This window comes from Sturnira hondurensis, unplaced genomic scaffold, assembly GCF_014824575.4.
Source record: "Sturnira hondurensis isolate 20B ecotype Veracruz unplaced genomic scaffold, ASM1482457v3 Scaffold0006413, whole genome shotgun sequence".
NCBI lineage: Eukaryota > Metazoa > Chordata > Mammalia > Chiroptera > Phyllostomidae > Sturnira > Sturnira hondurensis.
The window spans coordinates 58,552,850-58,575,011 of record NW_028079044.1 but is presented as its reverse complement, the minus strand read 5'-3'; the positions used below and the strand labels follow the sequence as shown (position 1 = coordinate 58,575,011).

Genomic DNA, 22,162 nt, shown 5'->3' with positions numbered 1-22,162 from the left:
ATTACTTAAAATACATGATCACTTAAAACATTTACTTCGTAAAGAAACTTAATTTTTATAATCTGTTATGGCAAAATAGTTGTAAAGCCTGGGTGTTTTAGAACCTGTTTTACCTGTTATATTTTAGGTGAAATGAAGATTGGTTGCATACCTGAAAGAGATAATCACTGGTGGAAGAGACCAGTGATTTATAAAATTTGGACCAAATTTATAAAAATTTGGATTTCATTCACTGTCAAGTAACCAGTTAGGTGGTAAGATGGATGGTCATGTGTATAGCTTGATTAATGATAGTCGACCATGTTTATGAGTTAAGTATATATAATACAGTCACATGTAGAGACATGTGTGTATTTTTCATTTTTAGAAGCATTGGGTTAGATTCAGGTATGTTTGTTTAGAGAAATTTTTAAAAAAATGATGTCATTTTGATTACAGTTACAAGAAAGGAAGGTCAGTTGTATTATGTGGTAGCAAAGGAGATAAAAGCATTTATAGAATGAGATGCTAATGATTTGGCTATTTCATGTGTAGAAATTACAAGATCATTTTGCATACTTCCGGTACTATCTTTCTGAAATATGAACTGTTTAGTATGTTTTTAATACTGTAAACTAAGCGAGATCATTGTGATTGGCTATATATATATAGTCTCAGTTTTTTAAGGAAATGGGGTAGTAAAATATGAGACCTCAGTTATAATAACGTCCCTTGGATTATACCATTGACTGTATTCGAATATAAGTTTATTGTCATTCTTTTTTCCTGGAGAAAATTTGCTTTCTCCATTAGTATTTTTCAGTCAAGTCTCATACAGTTAATTCTTGTTTATCAGCATTTGGATTGTTTTCTCCTGTACTTCCCACATGTCGTTGACATATTTTCTTGCTATTGAGCTGGCTGCAGAATTACAGCTTTGCTTTCTGAGAGAAATAGGTTTGCTTCCTAAGCTCCTTAGGGCAGGGACATTAGCTCATTCATTTATGCTAGAGACATATTTGTTGGCCTGATGTCCCATAGCTGTCAGATTAACAGTGGAGTTCTTTTTACCTGTTTCAGTATTCCCTTGCTATGACTGGAAAGTGAACTTATTTTGTAATTGTATCTTAAGTCCTTTGTGTTCCAAGGACTTCGCGTACATTGTCATTTAATAAGTATTTGTTTAGCAACTGCCAGGTGCCAAGACCTGGTTTCAGCCCTGGATTAGGCCCTGGGAATGTAGCAGTGAACAAAGCAGATAAAAATTCCCTGCCATCAGTTTACATTTTTAAAAAATAATAACTTACTAAGTTAATGGTATATAAGATAATGATTTATGGTAATGGGAAAAAAGTAAAACAAGGAAGATATGACTGTAAGGGATTCACAAGTTAAGATGTTAAGGTATTCCTGAAAAATGTGAATTTTAAGAACTGATGAAAGTAGAAGAGCTAGTCATATAGATATGTGAATATAAGCATTTCAGTTAGAAGGAAATAGCAGATCCAAAGGCCCTGAGTCATTGGTATGACTTAAAAAACAAACAGGAAAAACCCCTTTTATTGGCCTTGGCTGGTGTAGCTTGGTGGATTGAGTGCGAGCCTGTGAACGAAAGGATCGTGGCTCTATTCCCAATGAGGGCACATGCCTCGGTTGCAGGCCAGGTCCCAGTAGGGTACTCATGAGAGGCAACCATACATTGATGTTTCTCTCCCTCTCTCCTTCCCTTCCTCTCTAAAGATAAATAAATAAAATCTTTTTAAAAAAGGAAAAGCCCTTTTATTGGAAAGAATTTCAGGTTTACAGAAAAGTTTAAAAAACTTCTATATATACTTTGCTTAGAGACCTCATTCAAGTTTTGTTAGTTGCCCAAATAGTAATGTTCTTTAGATCAAAAGGATTTAATCCAGAATTATGCATTGCATCCAGCTCTCATGTTTCTTTAATCTCTTTCAATATGGAACAGTTCCTCAGTCTTTCTTGGTTTTTGCACTGTTTGCTATTTTGAAGATTGCAAGCCACTTATTTTGTAGAATATCCTGTTTGGGTTTGTTTAATGTTGCCTGAATATTAGACTGTATTTTTGGCTACAATTTCACATAAGTGATGTGTTCTTCTTAATGAATCCTATTTGGATTGTGGTGTACGGTTTATTTCGTTAAGTAGTGTTAACTTCGATTACTTGATTAAAGATGATGTCTACAAAGTTTCTATTAGTCCCCCTCTCCCTTTGTAATTAATGAGTATTTTGTGAGGGGTTACTTTGAGATTATGTCAAATCATGTTTCTGTTCCTACTTTTACTCACTAGTTTTAGCATCCATTGATGTTTTTCAACTAAATTAATTTTTACCGTGATGGTTGCCAAATGGTGATATTCTTGATTGAAGTATTGTGCATTTATTAGTTAGCATTTCACTGTAAGAAAGAAAATTAACTAATTTATTCATATCAGTTTATATTGGGGATTCTTGTTTTACTCAGTGGGTTATACTGCATTACTATCATTGTTTATTTTAATACACAAATTGTGCCAGATTTGCCACTGGGAGCCCTTTTAAGCTGGCTTATGTCCTTTTGACATGTTGCCATCAATCTTTGTGTATTTCTTCACTTAAAAAAAACCTTTTATCTTGAAATAATAAGTTCATAAGAAGTTGCAGAAATAATACAGAATAGTCCTGTGTACCCTTCACCTAATTTTCCCCAATGTTTATATCTTACATGACTATAGGACATTACCAAAATCAGGATATTGACATTGATGTAGTGCATATGTGTAGTTCTGTATCATTTTATCCCCTGTGCACCTCCTTATTCTGTAGCATCTACAGTCATAATTTTCCTGCTCTAGTCATGGAATCAGTTATTTCTTCTAGGAGCCCTAATGCTGTTCGGTGGAGAGTAGTATTTCAAAATCACGGTCTGGATACTGGGTGGGCTCATTGTTGGAGTGCCTCTGCACTTAGACCCTTTCAGTTCTTCAGCTAAGAAGTCAGGAGTTTAGCTGAGAATGAGATTGGGAGAGTTGATTTTGGAGGCGTGAGAAGAGAGGGGGAAAAATTGAAATTATGCAGGAGGAGAGAGGAAAAATTTGTAATTAACCTGGGAGGAAAATGGACCAGGGAAATAGTCTAAGATTGCCAGTAAGCTGAGAGCCACTTGAACATGGCTGTTTGCTCTTCTTGAGTTTGCTCTAGGAGATGCAATTGCTGAGTACAAAGAATTGGATTTAACTAGTGCAGTGGCTTTTCTAGGAGAGTATGATTAAGTGGTAGAAACAAGAGAGTACGTGCAGGATAATGATTGTTATGATTGACAAGAATTTAAATATGTAAAGAGTAAATACAAACATGGAGAGGGTAAAAGACAGTGGAAAATGATAGGATCTGGATTGAAGGTCCCTGGTGAGTCAAAAATATTTTGAAATTGAGGTATTAGCTGGGAAGATAAGAGGGTAGTGGTCAATAAGTAGGATGTTTAAAACTGAGATTATGGAGGTGTTGCAGTTATTGGTGGTGATAAGATTAAGGAGACCACAGGAGTTAGTGTCCCCAGTATCTGATGTTAGATATCACTGTTCTCTACCTTCTACAAATCATATGTTCTGCCAGACCCCTTCCTGGGGATTCTCTGGAATCCAAATAAATGTTGCTTTTGCTCAAAATGTTAATTTTTATTGTGATTTTTATAGGAGTTTAAAATAGGATATGTTTTAGTAGCAATACGGAGACCTGTAGATAATGTTGGGCTGGCCAGGAAGTCCCTTTATTTTTTTTCCGAACAATGCCTCTAGTAATGCTTAGTTGTCTTTAATTTCATTTGAAACAATTTTGTTAGATTGTGTTGTGACAGCTGTCATATCAGTGTGCATTTTTTAAAAAACCAAATTGGTGAATTTTTGTGCAGCCATTTTAATATTGAAGGTGGAAGAAGAAACATTTTTGGCATGTTATGCTTTATTATTTCAAGAAAGATAAAAACACAGCTGAAATGCAAAAAAAGATTTATGCACTGTATGGAGAGGGTGCCGTGACTGGTCAAACATGTCAAAAGTGGTTTGCAAAGTTTCTTGGTACTTTTGACATTTTGGCCAATGGCATAATTGGCATAATTTTAAGTTTTGCATAATTCTTTGCCATGGGGCTGTCTTACTCTCTGGAAGATGTTTAGAAGCACCCCTGGCCTCTACCCATTAGGAGCCAAAAGTGGGAGACAGCTGACACACTCTAAATATCCAAATCAATAAAATTAATGGTGAAAATGAAAAGCGTGGAAAAAAACTAAACAGACTCTTTGCCCAACCCAATACATGAGTATTTTTTTTTTAATTAATGAACATTTCTTTTTTTTTTTTTAAACTTTCGTTTATTTATTTATTTTTAGAGGGGAAGGGAAGGAGAGAAGGAGAAAAATATCTGTATGGTTGCCTCTCATGAGTCCCCTGCTGGGAACTGGCCTGCAACCCAGGCATGTGCCCTGACTGGGAATCGAACCACGATGGTGTGGTTCACAGGCTTGCGCTCAATCTACTGAGCTACACCAGCCAGGTACATGAATATTTTTTAAGTATAAATTTATTAAGGTGTGTTCTCTAGTGTTTTAGATCTTGTTCACTTAGGTTTTACTATATTTTGAGTTACAAAATAGCATCACAAAAAATGTTAGAATTCAGGAAAAGAAAAGAATAAAACCATATAATTCACCATGCTATCACAATTACTGTATTTACTTTGCTGCATTTTCATTCAGTAATTTTCATGTGCGTACTTTCTTTAACTAGAATTATCATGCATTCAGTTTTATATAATGTACTTTTAAAAATATCAATATTTTACATTGCATAGTCTTTTGAACCACTATTTTGAAACATTTTTTATTTTACTTTTTAATTTTTTTTATTACAGTTGACATATTAGTTTCAGGTATACAGCATCGTAGTTAGACAGTCATGTAATTCATGAAGTGAGCCCCCTGGGAAGTCTAGTACCTAGCTGGTATCGTATCATATATGGTTATTACAATATTATTGACTATATTCCCTAGACTGTGCTATAACTATAAAATTTAATGATTTTTTAAATTTTTAAAAATATTTTACTTATTTATTTTCAGAGAGAGGGAAAGGGAGGAAGAAAAAGAGGGAGAGAAATACCAATCTGTGGTTGCCTCTCACACGCCCCACACTGGGGACCTGGCCTGCAACCCAAGCCTGTGCTCAATCCACTGAGCTGCACCAGCCAGGGCTAATTTGCTTTTTATATGTACTGCTAGTGCAGAATAGGAAAACAAATAATAACAGCATTTTTCCCCTTGTATATATTTGTTATATCCTGAATGAGCAGGGGTTTTTGTGTCCCATAGTTTATGTATGATATTTAATTTTGTGAGTTACAAATATGAAAAGCATCTTTTAAAAGTCTGATTTGTTCGTAATCAGTATTAGAATAGTAACTCTAACTTTATCTACAGTAGTTTTTTGATTGAATACCAGTGTTAAATCAAAAATACCATTCAGACAGATGATATATTAACTTTTCTGATAGTTTATAATGGGGAAGTGTTTAAGTTGCTGATTTTCTATCTTATTCTGTAGGGAATAATAAAATATACCTTTCCTGAGGAGGAAAACTTTGTTTTTAGAGGAAAAAGATACCATTGTTTTTTTTAATATAGTTTATTGATTATACCATTACAGTTGTTCTATTCCCCCCTTCATTCCCCTCCACCCGCACCCTCCCTCCCCCACCCTTCTCCCCCCTTAGTTTATAACCACGTGTCTCAACTTCTTTAGATTCTATATTTCCCACACTATTCTCGCCTTCCCCCCCTATCTATTTTCTACCTACCATCTATGCTATTTTCTGTGCCTTCTCCCCCCTTCTCCTCCTCCCACCCCCCTGTTTCTAACCCTCCATGCGTTCTTCATTTCTATGGTTCCACTCCTGATCTAGCTGTCCTCTTGGTTTGCTTTTGTTTTAGGTGTGGTTGTTAATATCTGTGTGTTTGCTGTCCTTTCACTGTTGATATTTTTCATCATCTCTTTCTTATATAAGTCCCTTTAGCATTTCATATAATAAGGGCTTGTTGATGATGAACTCCTTGAACTTGACCTTGTCTGAGAAGCACTTTATCTGTCCTTCCATTCTAAATGAAAGTTTTGCTGGATAAAGCAATCTTGGCTGTAGGTCTTTGGATTTCATGACTTGGAATACTTCTTTCCAGCCCCTTCTTGCCTGTAAGGTCTCTTTTGAGAAATCCGCTGACAGTCTGATGGGAACTCCTTTGTAGGTGACTGTCCCCTTATCTCTTGCTGCTTCTAGGATTCTTTCCTTCATTTGAATCTTGGCTAATGTAATTATGATGTATGTGCCTTGGTGTGTTCCTTCTTGGGTCCAACTTCTTTGGCACTCTCTGAGCTTCCTGGATTTCCTGGAAGTCTATTTCCTTTGCCAGACTGGGGAAGTTCTCTTTTATTATTTGTTCAAATACATTTTCCACTCGTGGCTGTTTCTTTCCCCCTTCTGGTACCCCTATAATCCGGATGTTGGAACGTTTAAAGATGTCCTGGAGGTTCCTAAGCCTCTCCTCATTTTTTTGAATTCTCATTTCTTCATTCCTTTCTGGTTGGATGTTTCGTTCTTCCTTTTGGTCCATTCCACTGATTTGAGTCCCATTTTCCTTTCCATCGCTATTGGTTTTCTGGACATCTCCCTTCATTTCAATTAGTTTAGCCTTCATATGTTCCTCTAATTTGTGACTGTACTCTACCAATTCTGTGAGCATCCTGATAAATAGTGTTTTAAATTGGGCTTCTGAGAGGCTCACAATCTGTTGGTCGCTTAGAGTTATTGGCTCTGGGACTTTGAGTTCTTGCACCATCTTTTGGGCTGTTCGTGCCTGTTAAGTAGCAGGAACGGAGCCGTAGGTTTTCACCAGAGCAGGGCAACTCAGTCGCTGGGTTGTGACGTTGTATGTGGGGGCGGGGTCAAAGAGGGACAATGGGCGCCCTCCGGCGCCCGCCGCCGCGACCCCCACCAGCACCGCAGCCACCACCGTCACCAGGGCCTCGCGCCCCACTCCACTGCACGTGAGTTTGCCACCACTCTCAGCCCTCCACCACTGGGTTCGGCCCCTGGGGCCTGCGTGGTCCGTCTCACTGAGCGCGAATGTGCGACCTTGGTCAGTCTGCCCCGCACCCCGACTAGGTCCGCGCTGCCAGCGCTCCTAGGTCTGTCCTTCCCGACCCTGCTCTGCTGCTGGCTCTGCCTCTCTTACCGTCCCCGTTGAACGGTTCGTAGCTGTCGGACTTCCATATAATTCGGTTTTCTGGTCTCTGGATGTGTCTTAGTTCTCCAAAACTTTTGTTGTATCCAAACTTGGTTGTGGGAGAAGGCACAGTGTTTCCACCTATGCCTCCATCTTGGCGGAAGTTGATACCATTGTTGATTTATAAACAAAGTCCAGTAATTTAAGTATAACTTGATCTTAATTTGGTTCATGTGTTTCTGAGCAACATACTACATTATGAATAGCACTTTATTCATATCTTCCCACTGACAATATTTTTAGAAAAAATTAGAACCTACTTAAAATATTTAAAATACTAATAAGTGGCTGAAGCAGCATTGGGCTCAATCCCAACCTTGCTACTTCCTAGCTATGCAGTTCTGGAAAATCAAGTTATCTAGGCATAATGTTTTTAAATGAAAAAAATGATGATAACATCTCTTCCACAATCTGCTTGGAGAATTAAATGACTAATTTTAACTTAATGAAACTTAAATGTTATACAAAGTGTTTGGCATAGTTTCTGGTATCCAAGCACTGTATAAATAGCAGCTGTTTTATTACTATTGTCAGAGCAGTACTATCATCATTAGTCCTATTACTAACTTCACACTTAAATATTTGACTAATTCTCCTTCTGAAACATTAATCAAATTAATAATGTGATTCTTTGCACATTCCTTTAAAATTAAAATACACCAGAGAGAATTTTTAAAACATGCAGTACCTATTTATTTAGAGGCACCGACATCCTTTCTCTTAGATTGTCAAATAAAAAAATTGTAACAGCCAATACAATAGCTGTCTGGTGTGCATGAATCAAAATTATACCTATTTTTTTGGCCAGGTTGGCCATGGGTGATATGGGTCTTGTCTTGCTGGTGCTGAGCCATATGGGAACCTGAGGCAAAAGTCACAGTACAACTCCTGTTGCCTTTATTTGCTTGACAATATACAGTCAGTTTTGTAGGAGAGAACAGCTCACCAGAAGGATTTTATAGGCTATGATACCCGTTTTACAAATTAGGGCTCTAGAAATCAGGAGCCTGTTTAAATACATACAGACTTCAGACAGGCTTGAAATCAGTGTAAATGGTATTCTTTGTTTAAGGAGGGTCCCCACAATTCAGAGTTCAGATTTTAAGCAAATTGTTGATATAATTATTTTTATGAGATAGTCTGAAATATGTTACTCTATTAGATACCTGTTACTTCATTAATGTACCACCTATTACTGTTTTGACGCAGTAGGGAATTACCAGCTGATTTTATTGTAGCTGTAGGTAACTAAAGATTTATGTAAGCAAACAGGAAAACTGTTCTTATTCTTTGCTAAATTAGATACTCAAACTTATAGTAAAGTTAATCCATATTACACAAAACACATGCAAGACACTTGAACCCATTCATATAATTTGGCTGACATTTTAGGTTAATGTAATTACAAGGCTATATTGTAAAATAAACATAAGGATTTATGCAACCAATATTGATAAATGATAGATCAATTAATATGATTTCACTATTTTCAGGTGAAATAGTGTACTATAAAAATACAATGGAATATACTTAAGATTAATAAGCTGTTCTATGTGCATATAGGATGGCTTAAAATTTGTATTTTATTTCCTAATAATGATGCATTTGTTTGGTCCCACTATCTTTAGTTTTGTATTTGTAGTTATAGTTGTAATAATAGGAGGAAGTGTATTACAAATTCATTTAAATAACATTCCCTGGTCACTTATCTGTATAGCAGATGTTCAGTATTCTATTGAGGAAGAACTTTAAAGTACAAACATCTCATAAAATTCTGTATCTGTCAGTTACAAACTGCGTTGGCTTGGGCAAATGTTTGAACCTCCATTTCTGTGCCTACTGATGTGGGTGTAAGGATATAGGTACCTAGCCTATTGTCATGAAGATTAAAATATTGACTGCACATAAAGTGGTTTGCACAGCACATGGCACAAAGTAGTCAAGAAAAATTTATATTATTAATAGTAAATACTGTATTGACCTGTATAATTTAGTTACAGTTTTTGGTAGATAGACTATAAGATATTATATAATTTATGGTTAAGTTGAAGATTAGATTATTATTTAGGATCTGGGAATGTGAACTCACAGCAATTTCTTAAAGGAAGTTTTTGTTTTGTTTTTAAAATAAAGTACAGCAGTTATAGTAAAACAGAACTATGCAGAAGGTGGTGAACAGTGATTTAGAAATACCAAGTTTATAATCTAAATAGTTGTTAAAAAGTTACTGATGACCTTGAAGTGGCTAAATTCTTAGTCTTGATTTATTTGACTTAACATTCACGTTGACTTTGTGGATCATTCTCCACCCTCCTCACCTGGCTTCCAAGATACCACAGCAGTCTCGATTTCCCAGCCTCTCAATATTAGTGTGTCCCCGGATTCTGTCCTTGATTCTTTTTTGTTTCTCTACACCTAGTCCTATAATGATCTTGCCCAGTTTTATGGCTTTAAATGCTAGTCATATGCTGACAACTCATAACTATAACATTTTCAACTAAAAGATGATTTGTCCTGCAGTCAACAGTTGAAATTCCTACAAAATATTCTCCATCATTGTGCTTACCACTTTAGATATTCTAGGTTGGTGAAGGCTTTCTAACCTGCTTCCTTTTGGGGGGAGGAGATGCATTTTATTTAGATATTTAAAAACAATTATATAGTTACAATCAGTTTATAATGAAAGTGAAATCAAGTTCACTACTTCATTCCTTCTTAACTAAAGTATAAAAGGTTCTGTGTTTAGGAAATTTTAGGGAAATAAATCACTTTATGTATATTTTTTCCACCATAGTAATTGTAATGGGGAATTGGGTGTTGGCTTGTACCTGTTTATTCAGAAAGACAGTAAGATAACACACTTTTCTCTCTGCCTTCCTCCTTTGCTAACTTTTCCCATATAGACAACTCAAGTTCTGGTGTTGGAGCTGATTCACATTTCTCTGCTGGTAGTATTAAAGATGTCAGACTAATAACTGGGCAAGCTCTGGGGGTTCAGCTCAAGATTTGATTGAAAGCTGTGTCTGACTCACCTAGATAGATAGTTTCATGTAAAACTTGGGCAGTAGAAGTGTTTTCAGTGTCTTAGGAACTGGGATTTTTACTCTAGCTGTTTTCCTAGTAATCAGTCTGGTTTTGGTCTCCTTTGATTTACCAGCCATGGCTTTCTGCCTTGAAATCTAGTAGATCTTTGTGACTTTATCTCTTTACTTACTGCCTGTCGTTCTTCTTTCTGGTCCTTGAATATTTTGTGGTGGTGGTGTTTTGTTTTGTTTCAGTGGGGCTATGACTTTTAAATGTTTTCCTGCCATTTCTATGCAGTTGGAAGTGGGGGAAATGATAGTGTTAATTTTCTTCATTGCTTTGAAGTTTTGGTTGTATGCTTTTATTTAATGTAAGTTTTAGTCTTTAAAAATGTTTTTCTTTATCTCAGTTTTAGTAATCACTTTCTAAGAAAAAAATCACAGTAGAAATCACAGACACTGAAAAAACAATCTAACTGTTTAAGGTTTATATGAAACTGCATGATGAGGAAGGCCATATAGATAAAAGGCTTTTCAATCAAGTGCTGAACTAACCCAGAGGCTGGATTTTGGTATTAATTTTATGTACTAAAAATATCAGTATCCTTAAAAAATTCAGAATTTATTTCTTAAAATGATGTTAAATAGAATAAATTTAAAATATAAATTTATATAAACTTATGTACATAAAATTACATAAAACCTCAAGTATATTTATATAAATTTATAATTACATATTATCCCCTACATTTTCCTCTAATATGTTATTAGCAGATTGAAGTACCATAGTCCATTCAAAAATAAATACTGCATAAAAATAAAACAGTGCACAAATGAAATAGTATTTGTTCTTTAAAAAATGGTTTAAAAAACCAAAATGGTATTATCGTTTAGTGGAGCAGCTACTCAAATATTTCAACTGCTGAGAAAGCACTCTGAATATACACTAGTAGGGGATATTATGGGAAATATTTATAAACCATCTCTAGGATTTTTTCCATCTATTTGTGACATCTTGGGGAGGGTATGCGGTAAGCAAGGATTCAATCCTTTTATTGATGTTGTCAAGCTGTAGTTTTGTTTCTAAGAAAGATTTCTTTTGTCTTCATTATGTGTAGATGGAGATTTTAATGCACTTTATCATTTCAGTATAAAATGTTTATATTCTATTTGGAAAGTTTGAACTAGGGGAATATATTAATTCTTGTAATAATAGAAGCTGAAAGCCTTATCATTTAAAAATTTTTTTCTTCCCTTGGAGGTTAATGGTATAAAAGAGTGCTTTCCACATGAAAGCACCTTTCTGTGATTTGAAATTTTAATACAGAATATAGATATAGACATACCTAAAAAATATCAGTGATTCAGATTTTATATTTTAAACTCTTTTAAAGAACCAAAATTAATAGTCTAGTATGATAAAATGCTGAAATCTTTGTAAAGCAGTTTGGCTGTCCTGGAGAGGGAATTGTCCTCATAGGGGGTGGGTAGTCTCAAAGTGAATTTAATAATCTCAGCTTGAGTGGGAGTTGGATATTTATTATTTTTAATGTATTCTTTTTCTTTTAATTAAGGAGAATCTGGATTGTTTTGTGTGTCTATATTAATCATATCATTGGGGTAACAATTATTTTAATGCAATTGAAAATGTTTATAGCTTACCCTTAGCACCTCTGCCATTTTATTATTAAAGAATATTTTCATAAGCCAGGTGGTGCAAAACAAACACCACATGATCTCACCTATAAGTGGAACCCAATCAACAAAACAAGCAAAACATGACCAGAGACATTGAAATAAAGAACAAACTGACAGTAACCAGAGGGCAGAAGGGAAGGGGTAGTGGGGGAGACGGGGAAGGGTCATCAAGGAACATGTGTAAAGGACCCATGGACAAAGCCAAAGAGGGGTAGGATCGAGGGTGGGACAGGGGGAAGTGATGGGTGGAAAATGGAGACCACTGTACTTGCAAAACAATTTTTAAAAAGAAAAAGAAAACAAAAGAATGTTTTCATGAAGTACTGAGATTTTTAAAATAATGAAAAATGTAAAATATAACTGAATGGTAAAGTGTAGTACCTAATAGGTCTCTTCATTGCTGTTTCGTTTTCTGCAATCCTCCAGTTAGTTTCCTGCCTTCCAAGTTAGCTGAATTCTCCAGCCTCCTCCCTCCCTTCCTGCCATTTTCTGGAACCCTCTAGCTTCTTTACCCTTACAAGGGCGTAGTTGCCTTTGGTTTTGGTTTGGTCGCGGGGACTAGAGGATGGGTTAAGTCTATAGTGCCTCAAAGATTTAGGGCAGTAGACTCTTTGTCCTTCCCTAATACCATGACCTTGGGCAAGTCTTAAGTCACTTAGTTTGAGTCCTAGTTTTTTTATTTTATTTTTAAAACGAGTCCTGGGACCTTCTCAGGATAAAATATACTTGGGGATGAGACAGTATATAAGATAGTGTTTTAGAAATATGGTTTCCTACACAAGCATATCTAATTTGAGACTTGGTTTGTTTCTTATTTTTTTTCACACCCACCAAATTATATACAGGTAGTTTTTCCTATTTTGATTTTAAATTTAATGCATTCTTATAGAAAGTCTGGAAAATATAGAAAACTTAAAGAAGAAAGTAGAAATCAGAACAATACATCATCCTGTTTTTGTGTTTTTAGGGGAAATGAAGTTTTGAGGCTAAAGTTCCCTGAAGGTAAGGATAGTTAGTGTCTTATTTATTTTCGGATTTTCTATTCTTTACAGTAGGCACAAAGTTAATGATGAATGAATGGCAACTTCTTTAGTCTGGGTGTAGTTTTTAAAGTCAGAAGTTTGCTGAATTTTTAACTGGACATTTGAAGAGAGAAAAGACATCTAACCCACAAAAATAATAGTGGAGTCATAGTTCAAAATGACTTTTCTGTTGGGTAAGAGAACAAAGGAAAACATGATAGGGTCAATCTTAATGCTCTCTGACAGACAGGAAGTCAGTCAGAGGTGTTGGTTGTGGGGCCACTGGGCAGTTTCTTATCAAAGTGGATTGACATGTTGTTCTCAGTGAGAACAATGTATGATAAAATGTAAAGACATTTTTTAATTTAATTCTTGTTCAAGTACAGTTTTCTGTCTTATATTCCCAGCCCTGCCCCCGTGCTCCCCACCTCCCTCCCATTTCCGCCCCCCACCTTAGTTATTGTCCATGTGTCCTTTATACTTGTTCATGTGAGTCCATCCCCTTTTCCCCTGTGATTCTCTCCCCTCTCCCCTCTCCCCTCTGGTCCCTGTCAGCCTGTTCCATATTTGAGTGTCTTTGGTCATATTTTGCTTGCTTGTTCGTTTTGTTGTTTAGATTCCTGTTAACGGTGAGATCATATGGTATTTGTCTTACACCGCCTGGCTTATTTTGCTCAGCATAATGCTTTCCAGTTCCATCCATGATCTTGCAAAGGGTAGGAGCTCCTTCTTCCTTTCTGCTGCATAGAATTCCATTGTGTAAATGTACCATAGCTTTTTGATCCAGTCATTGACCGATGGGCATCTAGGTTGCTTCCAACTCTTGGCTATTGTAAATTGTGCTGTTTGTAAAGACATTTTTAAGTGCTTGGAAATTATAACAACTTTTTCCTCTTTTTATTTTTTATTAAATAGGATGGCTTAAATTCCTTGGTCCTTGATTTGGATTTTCCTGCTTTAAGGAAAAACAAGAATATAGACAATTTCTTAAATAGATGTAAGTATGTTAAGCTTCATATTTGATCCCCTAACTGTACTATAATGAGATTTATTTGATTAATATTATTGAAGTTCATAAACTTACTAACTTATTTAACTTAAGTAATTTTTAGCTTACTACTTGATATTCTTATTTTCAAAAGCGAAACAGCAGAACCAATTGTAGTATATAAAGTAGGTAAAGTTCAAGGTTTTGTATAAATTATTAAAACTAGTAGTTTCTGGACAGATTATTTATAGCAATTCCAAGAGAAGTTTTAAATTACTACTAACAACTCTAAGACTTACCTTTACATTATCTGGAAGACTTAATTATGTTTGTATAAATGTAGATATTTCAGTCAGTGTAGTTAATGAGAGGTAATGTAGTAACAATTATTGCCATATATATGATGACTCTTAGTATTTGCTGGTATAGTTACCATATCCACAATATGTGATTACAAAAGAAACAAGCTGCCAAAATCCACTAGTAAGTTAGCTCTGCAAGTAATTTTGTAGCAACTTTCTCCCATGATTTAGAATGCACTCAGGACTGTTTGAGTCATCGCTGTTTCAGCTGTCATCTCACTTGCCAAGCAGCAGAGTCAGAAACAGGATAGCTTAACTGCTGCTCTTTGGTAATCAGTGGTGGTTGTTTGTATGTGTTAATAAACCATAGCATTTTTGTTCTTTGACGTGAAGTTAATGTGTAGCTTAGATTTTTAAATGGCAGCCTTTAAAAACTGATAGATTTTGCCCACTTTCTTGAAATAAAAATGTGTTAACAGATATAGTGATTATTTTAAAATATTGTTTATAATTATGATTAAATGGTAAATGTGGTGATCTTTTTATTGTAGATGAGAAAATTGTGAAAAAAATTAGAGGTCTACAGATGAAGGCAGAAGACTATGATGTCGTGAAAGTTATTGGAAGAGGTGCTTTTGGCGAGGTCCAGTTGGTAAGAACATACTTGTGTTGTTGTTGTTATATTTTGACCACATAGTTTTGTGAAACATTTTCAGTAACCCTGGAGTACATGTAGTTTCTCTGCCCAGTCATGCCAGAATTAGCTTTCTGAGTTTGGTCAAGTCAGTCTATCTCTGAGAGAGCCTCAGGGTGGTTCTCTATAAAAGGAGGAGGTTGTGCTGTAAATACCAGGTCTCTTACTACCTCGGAAACAGTGTGATGTAGAGGAAGGCCAGCTTGGCGTCACACGCGATCTGCCTGGTTAATATTTATCAGAACTACTGCGTTTTCCTTAGTACATTATATTATGATTATTATATACCACATACTAATTATAGTATATAGTATATAATCATATCCTAATTATAATTATGTAATTATGAAATTATATTAATTATGTTCGGATTAATATAATATCTCTGCTTAATTAACTGATAAATTTAGATGTATGAGAAACCCAACAAAGATACCTTAATAACAAAGTAAATATGAAATATATCTTTATAGGTCAAAATGGAATCAGCTATGTTCATTTGCATATTATGAACATTTGCAATAAATATTTCATTTATAGTATTAAATGAGAAACTATAATAATTCTGTTTCCATCACTTGTGTATGAAACTACTGTTTGTGACCTTACAGTTGAATTATGGAGTCAAATTCCATTTCCCACTCAACAGTGTTTTATTCTTCTTGACCAAGCACCAAGAAAAGCTGTGATTGCTATATACCACCAGCCCAGGTTTCTCTAGGAACAAGTAGGAACAAGTCTTGGCAGGCTAACGTTTGTCATTTTCTTCCCCTTCATTGCTTTCTTTGATAGGTTTTTTGAACTTGAGGATCAGGGTAGTGCAATAGGTGTATGTATCCACAATAGATTTGGAAAAGTCTGCCATACATGAAGATGATATGGAGAAATGTCAGAGAATAAGCATTTGGGTAGGCAGCTAAATTATATTAAATTATAACAAATAGCTGTAATTCTAATGAGGCTGATGAAGGCATGAATGGTACCTTGGACAGAGATCCTCAGGGATAGGTTCTAGGGTTCTTTCTTCTCTTACTAAACATTTTATTAATAAATTTTATGAAGGCAATGGTGGAATGTTGAATAATTTTGCAAATGAGTTAAAACTGAAGTATGAGGATGATTTTAGATTATGAGCCCAAATCCAGAAATCATCAATTGGGGAAGATGATTGGCCAGATAGAAGTGAAATTTAAACAGTACAATGACCTATACTTGGATGTGAAGAACTCAAGGAATAGATTGCTTAATAGTAATTATGGATTAAAGAATGATTTTTCTTGAATATTATTAAGACAAGAGTTATTGGTAATGTGGTAAATAAAATTTGGACTGCCTTAGTGTACTAAGTTTCTTTTATAAGGACACCAGTCAGACTGGATTAGGGCCCACCCTACCAGCCTCATTGTAACTTACCTATTTAAAGGCCCTGTGTCCACATGCAGTCAGATTCTGAGGTACTGGTGGTTTGGACTTCAAACTATGATTTTGGAGGTGGCGGGGAAAGGACAACACACAATTTAACCAGGAACAGTATACATGTATGTTGGGATGAGCTTCAGTGACATCACCTTTTTTTAAATCATAGTATGCATACTCACTTCTTTTTATGTTTACTGACTTTTCTTGGATATAACCCTCTTTGCTTTGAAAAAGAAAGTTACAAATTATAGCCTTGCAAATGTTTTCTTAAGGTCAATACATAGTTTTCATCTCTGTTAGTAGAATATACATTGTTCTTCAAATAGTCCTCTTGTCAGTTGATTAACAGATGTTTATTGTATGTCAGAAACCATTCTGTGCATTGGTGATATGTTACATAGGTACTCACATAAGGCAGCTACATTCATGAAACTTCTATTGTGAGCTGGCCAGTACTATTGTTTCAAAATAAGACTGTAGTCTGATTTCTAAGAATACGGTTATAAATTAACCTTTTTAAAACATAATGCATATATGTTAGGAATTACCTACATGTGATTCTTTATTGGGGGGAGGTATAAAAACAAGTTTTCATAGTTAACAGGGCAAGTATTTTTAGCATTATAATTTTTGAAGTTATATCTTATTATTTTGGCATTTGGGGACCTTATCTTTAGTTGGTTTTGTGATATTGTCTACCCCACATGTTCTTAAGAAAAGTGTTAAGTGACATTAAATATTTTCCTGGTGGTTGTCTTACTTAAAACTACACGATGAGCATGTGAATGCATTCCCACTCTCAGCTCTAAAGTGTTCAGGGTTAGGTGGAGTGCACGGGTGATTGGAGACATTTGGGGACTATTGGAAACGTAGTGTCACATTATTTTCAGTGGGAAGTCATATTTTATCCTAATTATTTGTTTTTGTTTTTTTTTTTACTTTTTAAATTATTTATTTTATTTTTTGAGATTTTATTTATTTATCTTATCTTTAGAGGGGAAGGAGAGAAATATCAATGTATGGTTGCCTCTCCTGTGTCCCCTGCTGGGACCTGGCCAGGAGCCCAGGCATGTGCCCTCACTGGGAATCGAACCGCTATCTGCTGGTTCGCAGGCCTGAGCTCAATCCACTGAGCTACACCAGCCAGGACTATCCTAAGTATTTGTATTTTAAGAAAGTTGAAACCTTTCCCTTCTCCATTAAGTTATAAAAACCGCATCAGTTCTGATTCCCCATTGAAATTAATTTTTTTATTTATATGTTCATTGTAGAATACGTTCATTGTAGAATAATGAGAAAATAAGCCAACATTATACTTTTTAAAATCACCTTTGGTTCCACTACTGAGAGAGAACTACTTTTATTGATAATGTAACTTCCCAACTTTTCTGTTTCTAAAATTATGTGTAATATATGTGTGTTTTATACTTATATATATAATTATGTGTAATATGTATTATATATATGTTATGTCAATGGTTTTGTAACTTGCATTTTTTAAAACAACAATAAATAGTAGCATACACTGTTATACTAGTTAGAACATGGCAGGCTTCTAAGCAATTTAGTAACCATTCTTCACAACGGTTCTTTTAGATAGATATTATTACTATTATGTCCATTTTATAGATGGAGAGATTCGGGGAGATAGGATAAATAACCTGCCAAAATTCACATAGCTGCTACGTAATTGAACTGAAATTTGAACCTAGGCAGATGACTTCAGGGTCCATTTTCTTTGCTGTGTGGTCAAAACCATTTTTCTATGCCAACAAATACAGACGCTGTATGTAATTTTATTTCACTTTCACCTTACTCAGGCTCTTACCAATCTTCAGTTCTTCTTTATTCTTGAAACACTACTTTTTCCTATGTTCCTGGCTTTTTGTTCTCAGATCTCTTAGTGGTTCATTCTTCGCCTGACTTCTAAATATTATAAAGTAAGTCCTCACTTAACATCGTCAGTAGGTTCTTAGAAGCTGCAACTTGAAGGGAAAGGCATACTTTAATGAAAACATTTTACCATAGGCTAGTTGATAAAAACAAGAGTTAAGTTCTGTATTTGTGGCCACAAAAATATTACCAAACTTCTAAGTAAATACCCAAAACACTTCTAATATTAAACATTGAGATAAATGTGAGTTATACATACATTTAAGAAAGATTAATCAAAACAAGTAAAATAATTTATTTTTCAACCTACTTATTTCACTTCAGAGTTGAGGGTGGCCAGAGTCTATCCCAGTAGCTCAGGGCGCACAAGGTGGGACAGGACACCACTCCATTGTAGGGTGCACTGCACTATACACCCCATCACCCGACACACCAGTTAACTGAGTGTGCACATCTTTTGGATTGGGAGGACACCAGAGTCCCCAGAGAAAGCGTATGGAGACATGGGGAGACCATGCAGACTCCACAGACAGTAGCCCTGGCGGGGAGTGGATTTTTCCCCTCATCCACACTGCAGCACACTGTTGTTGAATAGTGCAATGTTAATCAAGGGTCTGATGTAACTCCCAAAGGCTTGACTCTTGTTTCTTTGATTTGCATTCTCTCCCAACGTGAGCTCATGCATTCTTGTGACTTTGAATGCAATCCTTGTAATGTCAAGGCTCAAATTTATAGCTACTGCTCAGAATTTTCTAGTTTGCTCTTCAGCTCGTATCTACGATGGCTTATTTGACATCTCCATTAACATGCGTCGTAGCTACCTAAACCATGTGAAATTAGAATTCTAGATTCCCTCTTTAACTTCACTGTTTTTTCACAAATCTGTTCCTCCTCTAATTTCTCCATGTTACGAGATGATTCCAGTGTCAACCCAGTTGTTCAAATAAAAAACTAGGAATCGTGCCCTGACTGGTGTGGCTCAGTTGGTTGGGCATTGTCCCACACAGCCAAAGGTTACTGGCTTGATTCCCAGTCTGGGCATATGCCTGGGTTGTGGACCCAGTCCCCAGTTGGCACATGAGAGGGATGCAACCAATTGATATTTCTCTCACACATCAGTGTTTCTCTCCCTTTCTTTCTCCCTCCCTTACCCTCTCTCTATAAAATATTTTTTAAAAATTAGGAATCAGCCCTGGCTGGTGTAGCTCAGTGGATTGAGCGCGGGCCTGCGAACCACACCATTGCGGTTCGATTCCCAGTCAGGGCACATGTCTGGATTGCAGGTGAGTCCCCAGCAGGGGACTCACGAGAGGCAACCATACATTGACATTTCTCTCCTTCCCTTCCCTTCTAAAGATAAATAAATAAAATATTAAAAAAAAACATAAAAATTAGGAATCATTTTATTGATTTCTCTTTTTCTCATTTCTTTAATTTTTCAGTAAGTCCTGCTTCTATTTCTTTAGTCTCTCTGCTTTTTTGGTTTTCATTGCCATCACCTTTATGCAAGATATCCTTTTATCCCTGGTCAGGTATGAGCATATACTTTGTGTTCTGCTTTGTTTTCCACTTCGGCTAACATTGTGCTATTGATTTTAGATTAGGAAGTACTGATAGAGAAAATATCAAGACTATGCTTATTAAGTTATCTGTAGATTCATGCTATCCAAGCTCAGCTGGACTCAGTGCTATTGGACTCAGGGCTATTTTTTCTCTGTACCACTTGTCCTTATATTTTTGTGTGCCACTCCTAGCTCCAGTCCCTGTGTAATAGAATCAGCTATGGGGCTTTTTTTAAACATATATGTTTTCTTTCATTGTGTTTTCTTTATTTCTTCTCCTCTCTATATTGAGATACACAAAGAATGGGAAGAAGAGATCTAATCTGCCAAATACAAACTGCTGCCAAATTGGTCCTTCTAAAATATATTCATTGTGTCTCTTTGCATTCATGGTTCCCTTGCCTACTAAATGAAGCTTAAAGTCTTCATCTTGGCCTTTTGAGCAGTCTTAAGAAGTCACCAATTCTCTCTTTTTACCCCTATTTTTCATTATATACTATTCATTCTGGGCAGGCTACTAATTTCAGAGCATACTCTGTTTATCTGTTTCTTCAGTCACATTGTTTCACTTCGTCTTTCAGTGCTCATTTTAAAAAATAAAAATTCCCTCCTTCCTTTTACTCTACTTCCTGACCTTTATTTGAGTGTGATCTCTCCTCTGCATCTTTTAATTATACAGTTGACCTTCAGGTCATATGGGTTTGAACTGCATAAGTCCACTTGGATTTTTCTTGCCTTTTTACATTCTGTACAACACAGAGCCTGAACCATAGAAATTTTTCATTGAAGTGAATTGACTGTGATTCTTCCTGATTCCTGGGCTCAGGTGCTTCCTGAGGATTCAGTGTGCTGAGGAGATACAGGCTCTCAGTGATAACTTAAGACAGGTGTGAGGTGAGGCTCTTGTTCTTTTTTTCTCCCCTCTTACTCACTTACTTGTAATTTAAGTGGTTTAAACTAAGCTTTTAAAGTGGAATCAACCAGCAAGAGTGTAAGGGAAATTATTTTCTAACACTTGTCATGTAAACTCAAACTTTTTAGTCCTTTTTTGGAGTAAGACAGGCTCTTTGCTGGCTACAAGATTATTTCTGAGTTGCAAAGATTGTCTTTCTCCCTCCACGTTTTTGTGATTCCTGTGTTCCCCCATTCAGTCATGGTTGCTGCAACCAGACCAAAGTGCAAGGATACTGTTTTCTTGCTTCTTCGGTGGAAACCTTAGCGGCACACAATAACTGCTCCAGGTTTGTCACATGTATGCATTGGATCTTCCTGTAAAAATAATCTGTTGTTTTAATATTAAAAATAAATTTGAAAGCCTCAAATGGGGCACTTTATTTAGAAATATTTTCAGAAGTCTTTGTCCAAAAATGTTTCAGGAGCAGTAGGCTCATTTTAGGATTTTCCAAGCATGTCTCTAGCTATATGTAAGAATGTTTTATTCACTTAAAATTTTTTTAAAAGGAAGTACATATTAGCTATAGAAAATACAAGTAAGCAAATACACGAAAATAAAAATCATCTGGAATTCCATCAGTTGAGATGAAACCATTGTCAACTCTTTTCTGCTCTTTTGTTTGTTTTATTTTACATGTATGTATATACAGTCAATTATGGGGTGTTTTTGCAACACCCACTGAGGAATTTAACAATCTTTTCTCCAACAAATAGAAACATTAGGCTAGGAGCATCATTAAGTATATTCTGTGTGCTAAGTATTTATATTCTTTATCTCATTTTATCTTTGCAACAGTTCTATGAGATTCCTGTGTAGGTGAAGGCACTGAAATATAGAGGGGTTAATTGGCCACATAGTTCATAAATAAGTAGGATTTTTGCGCAGGTTTGTTGACGTCTAAATCCATGCTTCTAAGCAGCACTCTGTGCAGTGTGATAAGGAATAGCTGCTGTATCTCCCTGGTTTTATCCATCCATGTTGACTAGAAGAGAAGGAGCTAAAAACAAGGGGGAGCACACAGAGATTCTGGGGGCGATTCTAATAGAGCCATTCTGAAAGGGACACTGTCGGAAGGAAGATCAATGGAAACCAGCTTTCCTAAAGTAATAGTGTTTGGTTGTAGTACTTTGTGATACTAGTGCTGATGAATTTTAGAAGAGGATGTTTGGCATACAATTATTGCCTCCCAGTGTTTGTTCTGTACATCAGGTCAAAGACTGTAAGCTGGTGGTTCTTGGCTCTTGTGTTGTGAGCCAGTTAGGTATTCTGTCACAGTAGATTAAATGAAACTTAGGCCTT

General features: G+C 35.8%; 1 protein-coding gene across 3 annotated transcripts in view; it reads left to right on the top strand.

The window, feature by feature from the left end:
- ROCK2 (Rho associated coiled-coil containing protein kinase 2) overlaps positions 1-22,162 on the top strand; it is a 107,479-nt gene that overhangs the window by 27,305 nt on the left and 58,012 nt on the right. For all 3 annotated transcript variants that reach the window (XM_037048723.1, XM_037048726.1, XM_037048724.1), the window contains exons 2-3: positions 13,966-14,047; positions 14,892-14,992. In XM_037048723.1, the coding sequence (XP_036904618.1) occupies positions 13,966-14,047; positions 14,892-14,992 (183 nt within the window). The remainder of the gene's footprint in view (positions 1-13,965; positions 14,048-14,891; positions 14,993-22,162) is intronic.